The sequence below is a fragment of the Pezoporus flaviventris genome, unplaced genomic scaffold (assembly GCF_033815535.1).
Source record: "Pezoporus flaviventris isolate CSIRO_AGI_PZ_B2104156 unplaced genomic scaffold, CSIRO_AGI_Pfla_v1 ptg000001l, whole genome shotgun sequence".
Taxonomy (NCBI): Eukaryota; Metazoa; Chordata; class Aves; order Psittaciformes; family Psittacidae; genus Pezoporus; species Pezoporus flaviventris.
This window is the reverse complement of record NW_026892549.1, coordinates 17632188-17645561: the sequence shown is the minus strand read 5'-3', so window position 1 is coordinate 17645561 and position 13374 is coordinate 17632188. Positions and strand designations below refer to the sequence as shown.

General features: G+C 38.3%; 1 protein-coding gene across 3 annotated transcripts in view; it reads right to left on the bottom strand.

The window, feature by feature from the left end:
* PKP4 (plakophilin 4) overlaps positions 1–7817 on the bottom strand; it is a 63386-nt gene extending 55569 nt beyond the window's left edge. Inside the window, exon 1 of one of the 3 annotated variants that reach the window (XM_061446378.1) lies at positions 7682–7817. Coding sequence is in view for 2 of the 3 variants with exons in the window: in XM_061446384.1 (XP_061302368.1) it covers positions 7682–7810 (129 nt within the window). In the remaining variant the exon portion in view is untranslated. The remainder of the gene's footprint in view (positions 1–7681) is intronic. The other 2 variants (XM_061446384.1, XM_061446372.1) reach the window with 2 other exon arrangements.
* Between the last annotated feature and the right edge of the window lie 5557 nt (positions 7818–13374).

Sequence of the window (13374 nt, the reverse complement as noted above, 5' to 3'; positions counted from 1 at the left end):
GCTGATTTTTATGTCTCCTGAATTTGGTATCTGCAGCTGTAGTTGGTATGTCTTAAATACCTGCATAAATATGCAAGAGGGATAATTTTAGAAGTACCATCTTCTTTACAGCTGGAATCCTCATATTCTAAGCCCTTTTTTTTTCTCTTAGTCTAAATCATCTGATTTTTATAGAAAACTAAGTCCTAATCAATTCCGAGTAAGTGCACTGATCACCTTCTTAGTTTATGCTTCCTTACAATGACATTTTACATGACTCTGAACAAATACCTGCCACCACCATGTTTATCTATCAGACAGTACACTACTTATCTCAGGAATCTATCTGAATTTGTTTCTCTAGCCAGCTCCTCTGCAAGCAGTGGCAGGGCATGGTCCTCACGCAGGATGCTCTCACACAGTGCTGGCTGCTAGCAACAGAGAAGCTGCTACCCTAGGCAAAAAGCACAATTAGCTGATTTTTATAGTACTGGCTTGTGACAAAATGACATGGCAGGAGTCAAAACAATTAATAAGCTTGTTTTCATTTGCAGAAGGAACATCTCTGTGGTAAGAACATGCTAAAATTATAGAGGTAGATTACAGAATCTGCTGCTGTACTGCATCAAATGGACCAACCAAATCTTCCAAAACATACACACTACAATGCCTTGGCCAGAGCTACTTTTATCCAAGATTATCCAATATACATCAAGAGGGAAAAAAAGCCCTATAATTCTATTATTCTGTTTAGCAGTAACTACTTAATCACCTTATAAAACTACAGGTTTTATATTCATGAACTAAATTCCACTGCAAAACCACAGACCATACTTCTTAACACAAAGCTGTATAAAATTGCCAGCTTTAAATATGATTACATTTAAGGAACAGGAAGCATATATATGGTTAAAGAAAGAAGAAAACAACTTGCTCTGGAAAGGCAATTATACAGACTGCAGGCAGACAAGCTTCCATGAGTGAAAACCAAAACACATGAAATTTTAGATCTGTGTTCTGGAAGAGGGTCAAACCCCACATGGGGTGTCAGCATGGTAGCGTATACCCCAGGTGATCGACAACAGCTCCTACTTGGCAAGCTCTGCATGTCAAGTGGCAATTCATCTGCACTGATGTTGGGATCTCACTAAAGAAGATACTTCAAGGTCTTCACTGTTGCAAGTTACAGATGAGACAAGTTATACTAACCCTGAAAACAAAATACTCCTTCCATTTGATAGCAGAGTAATTCTGACAGGCTTGTGGCTCCCTGGCAAGTGCAAACTGCCATCACAGTGTGTTAGGCTATTAACAGCAAATCTTTGAAAAGAGGTAAGCAATGAGAATGTAACTTGTATGACACTTCCTAAACACTGCCATTCTCTTGTTGCAGGCTTTGGGTCACAAAAGAAGGTTGAGGGGCACTTCCATGCCTTCTATCTTCATCCCATTACAGAGATCCAACATTACCATTTCTATTAAGGAGGAACTTTTCTCCCTCAGTAACAATGATGACAAAATGCTGGAAACTAAAAATTACTTTCTTTCCTTCCTGTTGTGATTTGAAAACCTCTGGCAAAACAGAGATAACTTAAAACTTTAAAGAGTGGTCCAGCTGACAAACTGAAGGTTTCCTGGTGACAGTTACACAAGAATCAGCAGCAATGGCACAAGCAGTGAAGACAACTCACAAACTCTTTCTGAATGATACATGCCTGGCTAGTCAGACTAGGATCAGACAGTGGGGACATCTGAGAGGGATGATGCTATTAATGGAGAGATGCATCTCTTGCAGCTTCTTGGCTTCCACCAGTTCTCAGTGGTTGCTGTGGTAGAAGACAGAGCTAGGATTGGATGTTATTTGAAGTTGTAGTTACACTGGAATATGCTAAGTTGCTTCAATTGCCAAATATCACTGTCTTCATGAACTATTAAGAAGGTAACTGTAAGCTGAACTAATCATAACAATGTTGCCCGCTGAACAATTCAGTTCAGCCTCTTCCAATGGTCTGAGCTGATGATCTAAGAAACCATAGCCTACATTCGAAAGGAATACTTTTACTTTGCACTTACTATTTCTTATTTGACTGCAACACACAGTGCAGAGCCACATAATCCCCATCACCTATGAATGTTGAAACAGTGCTAAACAAAAGGCAATTACATTCTGGACGCTTTTATTATACAAATGTGCAACAGCGAAAAGGACAAACAAAACTAAATTTATACCTTCTTCACATTAACCTCCTGCATTAATCTATGCAGAGCTCTACTTTTTTTTCTGCTTGCTCTAATTCAGAGCTAGATCAAGCATCTGACTACAGAAAACCACATGAGTAACTGTGTTTCTCTCCAGCATGAATATTGTACTGTAGTGACCTAATATTTAACTCTCTATCAGAAACTACTGAGGAAAAAACCCTGTACTTTTAAGAAACCACATTAGATCAACCTTAAAATTTTCTGTAAAAATAAAGTTTACTTACGCACACAACTGCGATTGCAGGCTTTCAGTATCTCAGTATCTTCCAAAACAGAAGACAAAAGATAAAAAATCAGACAGGGTAAAGAGAATCACAGATTACAGGATGTGGAATGACACTGCTACAATTATTAGCTGATCACACTTACTCTGTATTCAACAGCAGTAGACCATTAAAGCCCTTAATACTTTTACGCCTGCATTGTTCACTATTCTGGTAAAGCAGTTTAGTGCTGTTCTAGCTGATGAGGGATCAGAATTCAAGCAATTCGTAGAAAGCTGACTCTTTGTCAATGGTAGAAAGAAGGAAAGCCAACTGAGGTATTTGCTGACCATATCTGGGCAGCATCCTCCTCGGAAAATGTTTGTTACAATGCAAGGTTTTATTAAATTGGTGCTGAAGCTAAGTGAACTGTAATGGCAGCTGGCGATTTGAGCTCAGCTGCTATGGAGTAGATAGGCTGGTAATCTAAGCATAGAAGTCTTACAAAAGACATAAATACTGCAGTATACTTCAGGGGTACTCACTTGTGGAGAGGCTTTTTCAAGGAGAGTTTCTCCTCAGAAGCCTAACAGTACCCACTAGAAAGAAAAAATTAATTTCTAGACCTTCGTATGAGTTAAGGAGTACACAATTTCAATTAAGGAAATGAGTTATTAGCTTCATCTGAGACACGAATGGTATAGATTTTGTCCTAGAATAAGAGCCTTGGGAACTGAACTTCTCAGACTTGATCCACTAAAACTGGTAATTCTCGTAAACAGCAGAAGCAGTAAACTTCAAAGTTCTGGGATTAAATGGGGAAGAACAACCTGAGCAATTGAATACAATATAAAAAGACTTAGAAAAAAAGACCCACAAAACAGTTTCTCCAGTGATTCGAAAAATGGTGACAAGGATTTTTGTTTAAAGCTTGAAAGTCTATTTAATAAAGAGTGTAGTCTTCATTTCAGAAATTACACACATTTATTTACCTAACCGATCACTAGATGCATGCAAATCAGCATTTCAGAGTAAGACTGTTCTATGTTTGTGCCTCATTACTGAAAGTGCATTTAATAAGTTTTTTCTCAGGCATCTTGTTGAAACTATGTGCCTACAGAGTTGGATTACTGAGTACTTGATATAAAGCACTAATAACTTGAATTGGAAAAGAAACTTCCCAAACTTAGTACTAAAATAATGTAATTCTAGTAAAGGTGTTTTTAAAGTAATCTTTAAACATAATTTATGTTTAAATAACAATTCTTAATAATACTTAATAATTCAATAATTTCCTTAATTTCCATCTGAAAAATTTCATGTTTTGCATTCCCTCTCCCCCACCCTTTAAACCTCACCTCTCGCTCCACAAACCCCATAAAAAACATCAAGAACTATGTGAAGAATTTGGCTACTTAAGGCACAAAGAAGGAGAAAAAGCGAAGAGCACCCTTTCTGAGTATATGCTATGGTTCAATACAGTTACACAATAGGAAAAGATTTTGCTGAAGTGTTGAGCAGAAGTGAATACTTCCAGGAAAACACTTAGGAAAACCCAAAAGATTTATGAGGATTCACCTGAAAGCATATCCAGTCATTCCTACTCTATTGTCACCGATCTACAAAAGAAAAGGTGAAAAGTGGTCCATCTTTAGGTGTCAAGAACAACTGTTCACAGAACAAAGAAACTAAAAAAAAAACCCCAACCAAATCCTACCACTGGTGCAAGTGCTTCTCTCTTAGCAAAGAAATTAAACCCAGTATATTCGTGTTACCTTTGAAAACTGGACTGAAGGGCACTTTTTCCTGTGAGACCTTTTCCTTCAGCCCAATCACTGAAAAGGAAAACTAACATGCTAAGCAGGAAATTCACAATTCCAAATGATCCCATTTAATCTTGCCACTTCAGCAGCAATCCACTCCCAATTCAGTAGCTTATGGCTCCCACATGGTAAAGTAGGAACAATTCCAGCAATCTATCTGGAGTTCCTGGCAACTAGCTGCCCCTACATTCCAACCCCCAAAAAAAGTTAATGCCATGATGATGTCCCTATAATTTTTAACAACTTGTTATTTTACTATTAAAATGCTTGATAAACTTTTAGTATGGGTAAGAGACATCCTACAGAACTCAACTAAACTTTTATTCCAATAATCGCTAGGATTCAGAAATACAGATACATACATTGTAATGCTTTAGTTTTACTTACAACCTGTTTCAGCTTTTCCCAAGATACTTCTTTCTATTACAGCATGGAAACTTCGTAACATTTCAGAAGTGAGATACATACTTTGGACACTCTCTCCCACCCAACCCCGCAAACAAACTACCTCCAAAACAAACACATGGAAAACAATCACCAGCCAAACCCTTCAGAAAATAACAAATCCCAAAACTACAACCCACTGTCAAATCCACTAAAAAGAAAAGAGACCAAAATCTGTTCCTGCTTTCTTACAATTAGCCTTAGGATTTCCCTGCATTCAAAAAGGAATTCCTGTACTAGAGATACAACCTATACCAGTAAGTCAGTCCTCCTCTAGATTTTAATCCAAAAGTATATCCAGTAATGCACCTGCAAACAGAATAACTCAACCTGGTTAAAGAACTATTTCCTCTACCCCAATGAGAGCCAGTGGTGGTTGTGGTGGTAGTGTCATTATTTATACTAATTAGGGATATGTTTTCACATTAAAACAACACTTGAACTTTCAGAAAAGCACAAAACTGTAATAATTTAAATGTCTTCACAGATTACACTTGTTCTGCACATATTATTTCATAACACTAAAAGTGAACTGAAATGCTTCTTTCCTAAAATACTATCAAGGGGAATTTACACAGCTCTCTGAAAACTTTGTCTCTATGAGAGGACATTCAGACTTCAGAGGACATCCTCTAGTTTGGTAAAAAAATGTTGCTTTAAACTGATTTGTGGTCCTAGGAAAAAGAAATAAATGTAGAGTTTTATTTAAAGTGGCTTGTAGGTTCATTGACAAACTGATGCAACTTTATATAATCATATCTACGTCACCACTGTCAAAAGATTAAAAAAGTCATTCAATAAATTTATCCAATTCAGAGCCATTGTAGCAGTTTTAAAAGTTTTTAGTAAGATAATATCTTGCACAATCTGACTGGTAATAGCAAAGGCTCCTCTGAATTGTGTTTCCACTGTAGTAAGTGTTTCTGAAGTAACTAAGTTAAGGTGTGGCAACTCTATTTTACAAATAGAGAGAGATTCCTGTACAAAAGGAAGTTAGGCCACAGCAAACAGCGTAACAGTTTCTGTTCAAGCTTAATAAAGTAAATAACTGCACTGGAAAAATATTCTGTTCTGGGCTTCCTGCCATACAGGAAGGGTGTTGAACATGTCAGTGTCCCTAATTATTAGCAACAGAAAAAAATATCAGAAAGCAATAGCTTAGCTCTCAATTATTTCACATCATCACTTTCAAGAGTGTAATACAATTTACACCATCTTCATCTTCATATTCATTCTAATGGGTCTATACATTAAAGTTAGGCTACAGTCTTGAAGTTTGTGTTTCACTAACCATTAAACACAACTTTCATTTTATTTTTTCCTTTCATCAGACTTGAGTTACTTAATGGTGCACATATTTAATAGTCTTTTTATGAATGGAAAGGGGAAAATGTTTTAGCTTCCTTTTTAAAATGAGGAAATATTCCATTATCATTTTTTCTCCAAGATAAAAAAGTAAAAACATTTCTTGGGTAGGAAAAGGAATGCTAACAAACACCTTTCTACTATATACTTCTGTATCTACCTATTATAAACAATACTCTTGTAATTGTATGTTCAGTTTAAGCAATCACTATAACATCAAAGCTGCACAAAAGTAATTCAGGCAGTAATCACAGCAGTAGGGTTACTGGCTGGCGATCACCAGCAATTACAGCACTGTCATTTATTGCAGTACTTCTCATCAACTAAGCTAACATTACAAACACGTGCTTTGTAAACTGCAAATAAAATGAACCAACTTAAAGTACATTTGTGGTGATTTTAAGTAAATGAGTTCTAATTGACATTTGTGAGATAAGCTACAATGGCACAAGGCAAACTAATGTCTCAGAGAACAAGAAATGACTTAAGAACACTGTAACTCAACTGAGTACTCATATCTTGACAGCCTCCAGCATTCTTAATATTCTTCACCTGGGAAGGATTCAATATTAATTTTAATATCACTAAGAAATTATTAAGGTTGATATTGTCATCTTGAAATACTTCTGAAATTATTCATTAAGGCACAAAAATAATGTCCCAAATTTCATCATCTTGCAGAAAAATTTTATTTAAGAATGAAGACTCTATGGCTACGAAATCTGTTCATACAAAGATGATGTAATCTAGTTCTCACCTTCAAAAAAAAAAAATCGTAATATGAAACAACATATGATTACTAATACATCAAGTGTTTGCATTCATAGTTAATATCGTGAATTAAAAACTGCTTTATCTTAAAAGAAGTTCTGAAACCAAGATAGCAGATTTATTCTGAAATTCAGATGTTACATTTACATATTAAGTCAATACCATCAGTATTTCTAGACAAGGAAAGCCAAACTCACTTCTCTCTTGTGTTTTTTAAAAACAAACAAAACACAAAATCAAACACACAATCTTTAGTTATAATGTTTCTTTGTAAAACTGCAATTTTTTTTTCATCTTGAACTGTCTTCACAAACTAAGGCTGAAATTGATTTCAAACAATTTTCCTTATAGAGACTGAGATACATGTCTGTGAATGTGCTGCAGATTTAAAATACCTTGGTATTGATAACTGAAGCCAAACTCAAAGTTTAAACCCCAGTCTTTAACAAAATACAATTAATCATACCAAATCTTTATGCATGAATTTCTATAATACTGTACGCAACTTTGCAGAAGGCGCAGAACAGACTGGTTCCGAACGTTGCATCAGTTCTACACTAGCTTTTCTTTTTTTGACGATACACCTGCATTTCAAGTCTGATTTACGACAACAGTGCATACATTCCACAGAATACCATAATGATGCTCTGTTCAGCGCAATTAAAATGAACCTTATATATTCAGATTCTAACATTCTGCTATACAAAATACACTATACTAATGCTAATATAGAAGGAATTATGTTTAGTAACAATGACTTTTTTACCAGCAGTGCAATAAGAGACAATGGTTAACTCACAATCTATACTGAATTTCTGAAAATAAGGAATGTACCTGTTCCTTTACAGAAGCCAAAATGGTAGTGGCAGTGGTCTCTGGTTCCATGCCTGGGCCTGTGGAAGCTTCCTGTGTTGTCTGTGGCAGCCCCTCCTCCACCACTGGGGTCTGCTCAGGGGCTGGCATTTTGCCTGTAATAACAATATTTTACAATAGCTTACATTTTCAGCCAGTGATGTTTAAAATTCAAGTTTTAGGATTATCAATTCTCTTATCTTTTTTTTTCTAAAACCTTTCCAAACCGAACTAAATTAGCAGAGAACTTCATATTAATTAACCTATGTTGCTTCACCTTCATAACTTGAAATCAGAATTGCATGCAGAACATGACATCCAGGCAGAAGCAAGCAAGCTGCACAATATTTAAAGATTATTCTTAAAACACAATTTTGTGCTAATTACTAGAAGTTGCAAAATCCAAGGTGTGTGAAAAATACTAGTGTTAAAAATTAAAAACACCCAGGATCAGTAAAAGATTACCACATGTACAGTTTTTAGCCAGGAAGACTGACATGTAACAGCAGAATGCTTTGCTACTAGTAACAAATCATGGAAGAAACTAATTATGGTAATAAAAAGTTAATGGGAATAATGCTTCTAGTGTTCTTTTTGCAGACGAGGAAATTAAAACACAAAAGTTAAACTAATTGCCCTGGGCTATGGATAGCATGGAAAGGACTGACAGGATTAGTGTTCAAGTATTCTGAGCTTCATGACTGCAAAGGCAGCAAGCTAACCATTCCAGTACATCTAAAAAGAAGCAATTTATTTAACTACAGAAGTCTCTTAACTAATATTACAGAGATAGTTACAAAGTGTGCCTCACACTTTGAAACTAGCAAGTAGGTGGTATTCAAGTAGCTTCCATACACATAACACAGTTTAATTGCCTTAAGAAAAAAGAAAATAAAGCTCAAGAGTCTGATGTTACAAGTAGTCAATATTTCATTTTAAATTTTCAGAACAAACTCATTCAGTATTCCTAGAGGAAACAAATACAAACGCACTTTCCTTCTTTTCACAAGGAGCAGCTTACACTGCAGGTAAGCTCCAAGGCTGGGAACTGACCTGAAAGACTTCTCAGTCCTGACCTGTTTTATCTGCAACTCTCCTTCTCTACCATCTGTCTTTTAAATGCTGAAACAGCATAAAGTTGGGCACACACTACCTAAAAAGAAACAAGACCACTTACAAGTTCACTGGCTATGCTGTAAAGCTGCACATTCTGATCTGGCTGAGCTGACCCCTATGTGATCTCCTGTGGAATTGCCCTACAGGACTGCTCACCCTATGGGGACATCTGCACTTGTGCCTATACACACAGGCCAAGCACAAGCAAAGCACCATGTGATCAGAGGACTTCTATGTTTCTGCAGGTAGCCCTGGGTAGAAAACATGAATGGAAACCAGAAAAGGGATGATTTAAGAGAAGTACTTTTGCTCTGCTTTGTGCATATGCACTGTCACAGGCTTACGAGCTGCTTCAAGTGTGTTAGCAGGTGAACTTTATGAACCACACTATTCTAGCCTGCTACAAGAGCTGGTAATACTAATAATGTGCAGTTTCACATCAGCCACTGAGGGAATCAAACAGCAATTTCAGAGAAATTAAAGTGAGATGAGTGATGAAAGCCAGTGAGTCCTGGGGGTAAAATGTGGTGCAGGAGACTGGTCACCCATCAGCTTCTACCACTGCAAATGAAAAAAAAAAACACTGCTTCCAAAAGCACATCAAAGCAAGCGCCTAACTCTGGCTCAGTTGCTTTCTGGAGAAGAATTTCTCCTCCCCTCAGTGACTGCACAAGTTACCCAGGGAGACTGTCCAGTGATCTGAAAAGAGTCTGCATAAACAGCCCATTCTCACGTTTAGCTTCTGGAACAAGGAAAAAGCAATTGCACAAATACCATGCTGCCAGGTGTCTGGTGTCAGGATTGCAGAGGGAAATCTGAGCACTCTCCTTTAGTGACACAAAGAGCAACTCCTTTTCCTTCTTCCCTCACTTCACCTTCCAACAAGACCACAAACATGGCAATTTAAAGACTATACCTTCTAATCCAGAACAAATTTAAATCCAGAGCTACTTGCTCTTCCACCACAATTCCAGCAAAGCTCTTCCCACCCCATCCCCTCACCCACACATCCCGCGCTGGGGGAAAGGAGGCCCCGACACCCGGCCCCAGGCTCTCCCTCCCCACAGCCCCATGTGCACTGCGGCCTGTGCCTGCCTCGCCTCAGTGCCTTGCCAGTCCTGGCTGGCTCCGAACAAACTCTTCTTTGAGATTCAGAGATTCAGTGACAGAACCAGCGAGGGAAGGGATGGGAGTTCTGGCAGGCAAGGCGCCGTGCTCCAGCCAGTGTAGGGCAGACACACATGAGGGACCGGGGTGGCAGGACTGGCAGCACCGCGAGTTTGACAGCTACCGGAGTCCCTACCACATGGCAACAGGGTTTGTCAGCAACAACAGTGCGCGCACACACACACCCCCCAAAAAAAGAGAAGGAGAAAGGAGGGGTAAAAACCCAAAGATAACTATTTCCACCAGTGTTCCTTCATCACCCAGCCTATCTCAATCAGTGCCAAAGCACCTGTGGTGCACATGGCTGAAGGAGACTAAGGTGGATCTTGTGCAATAGGAACAGAACTTACTCTGGAGAATAAATATCAACTGATCCTACATGCTACTTGGCAGCCATATTACCACCAAATGAATAACCAGACATACTTGGCTATTTTTGGAACAACATTTTTGTTCACATTAAGCTTGCTAATGCAAAGGCAGCCACATGGATACTTCTGTACTCCAGCCGTGAGCCTGGTGTGCCCCTAACACTTCAAGAACCCTCAGTCCTCCTAGAGCCAGCCAAACAGCATCCAAGCAACCAGAATAAAAAACCACTCTCTAATAAAATGAAAGATGTAACCTCGAGACTTTAGAAAATGAGAACATATTCCTTTAAGGTTTTACTTGTATAGGATCTCTTTCATCAAGATGTAATAACCCAAAGAATCACAGAATACATGTTATGATTCCCTGGGTCACACCTGATTTTTCAAATCACTTTCCACGGTTCTTTTGTGACTATAACTCAATGTTTTAGGTTTCCGAATGGACTATTAAATTTGCAAGCATAGAATGAAGAAATGAAACTACCCAGTCAGGCTTTTCACTCATTCACAAGTATTTGCTAAGTAACAGAAGACCACGTCTCCAAAACTCTCACAAGTAACACATGAGCTTCTTCCAGAAATGGGCTGCTTTCTTGTCTATACATCCCAACACATCTTTATCTGCACAGTAATCAGGAAAGCGTCCACTGTGCTTTGGGATTTCTAGGTGAGAAGCACAAAATACAAGATATTAAACAAAGCCAATCTTTTGAGTCAGAAAAGGCAGCACCGAAATCCCAAATATGCAGTTGCACATCTCTATAGGTTTAAATCAATTAAATATTTAGATCTGTTGTGGTCTTACCCTGGTGGGCAGCTCAGTCCCAGGCAGCTGCTCACTCACACCCCCACAGTGGGATGGGGAGAGAATCAAAGGGTAAAAGCGTTAAGACTCATAGGTTGAGATAAAGGATGTTTAACAGAGAAAGCAAAAGCTGCATATGCAAGCAAGGCAAAATAAGGAATTCTTTCAGTGCTCCCCATGGGCAGGCAGTATTCAGACATTCCCAGGACAGCAGGGCTCCATCACACGTAACAGTGACTCAAGGAAGACAAACACCATCACCCTGAATGTGTCCCTCCTTCCTTCTTCCCCCAGCTTTTATTGTTGAGGATGATGCCACATGATCTGGTATATCCCTTTGGTCAGTTGGAGTCCACTGTTCCAGTTGCATCCCTTCCCAGCTCCTTATGCATCCCCAGCCACTCACTAGCAGGGCAGGGTGAGGAGCAGAACAGCCCATGAACCTGTGCAAGCATTGCTTAGCAGTAACTACCACACCCCTGGGTTTTCAACAATGCTGGGGTGACAAATCCAGAACATAACCCCATAGGAGCTACTATGAAAAAAAATTTAACTCTATCCCAGCCAATACCAGTAAGAGTCAGCATGGTCACACTTTCAAACTTCCAGTTCTTTCCAAAGGTTTAAGTACAGTTGACAAAAGGTAAGTTATGAGACCTTAAAGAACTGAAATCAAAGCAATATTTATTCCATCAAACAAAAGACACTTCTTAATTTTCTTTAAGACATATGTGGAAGAAAAGCACAGGTCAGTTGCATTTTTTTTACTTAATTGAAAAAAATAAAAAATTGACTTTTTGAAGCTTCTACTCTATGATGTGTCACAAAAGCACTATACAAATACAGTGGCAATTCCTTTTAAGCAATCACTCTCAAAATATATTGTCTAAATGAATGTTTAAAACTAGACCAACTAAAAACCTCTACAAAAATATGATATAATGAGCACAGACAGGAAGATGATCTCAATTTGTCTCTTCCATAATTTTTCTGTCACTCTCTTCTCACCCCAGCACTGTGAAATAACTCTTCACCATATCCGTAGTAAATTTCTGTAACAAACCAGTCAAGAAAATGCTCATCTGAACCACTTGGAAGGCATGGTAATTTGTATGAACTGAAAATATACCCAACATTAAGTCCATAGTAAAAACACTCAGATGAAAACCAATCAAATTATTAACGAAGATGTCAGTGTTAAATGTACATCTATCACTGTGCAAAAAGGTGTAATTAGAGAGATATACCCCTCCACATAGGCAGTTGTTTTAACCGTTCTTTCAATTAACACATTTCTTGGCAAAGTTACCAATTTTCTAAATCTTGATTTCAAGATTAGACAACTGTTGGCTTTGATCCTACAAATACTTATGTACATACTTCAGCTAATACAAACGAGTATGCTCATTCACTTCACCTCCTGCATGGCTAGGCAGCTGCCGTGCAGGTGACAAGGTACAGGAGAGGGAAGAATAGGAATGAGAGATGCTCTCCACAGCCCAGGCCCACAGAGGACCCAGTCCCCACCACCATGCCTCTGTCTAGGCATACCCTTTAAGGAAAGGAGCTCAGAAAGTCAAGTCAGATTTTCACAGCCACCTTAAGGGAACAGAAAATGCGAAAAGCAGGATTTGTGAGAGCCTTAAGATCAGGTACAAGTAAAACACCTCTTTCTTCCTTGTAAAATACTTGAATTTACTGGCTGAAGATGCTCCCTGGACTTAGTTGTGTTACTTCCTCCTTTGGGTATGAATAACTGAATCATTATTGGAAAACAAGCAACCAGACTTCATCCTACAAAAAATTAGGTTCACAATTATTTTGCCTGCCTCTTGTGTCTTAGCAAAGCAGCTAGGTGTCACCCAGAACAAGAAACTTTTGTTTCTACTTCTTTCCCAGTCTATCCAAATCCCCACACCCTACAACCCAGTTATCACAGCTACTAAACTGCAGTCAGGATGGATGCAGGACTGCTTCCTACAAACCTTATGCATTGATGGATCACACAATATACACAAGAATCATTTACAGATACACCTTAAAGCTTCCTTGTATTCTGGCTCTTTTAATTCTCAAATTGCTACTGCATGTTAATGATACCAAGATCTACGTAGCCAAAATGAAAATTCAGAAAACATAATTTTACTGTTCTACTGCTCTGTGCAACGCATTTCAGCATACCTTGTTCACATCTTAAAATTACTAAGTATGAGAAA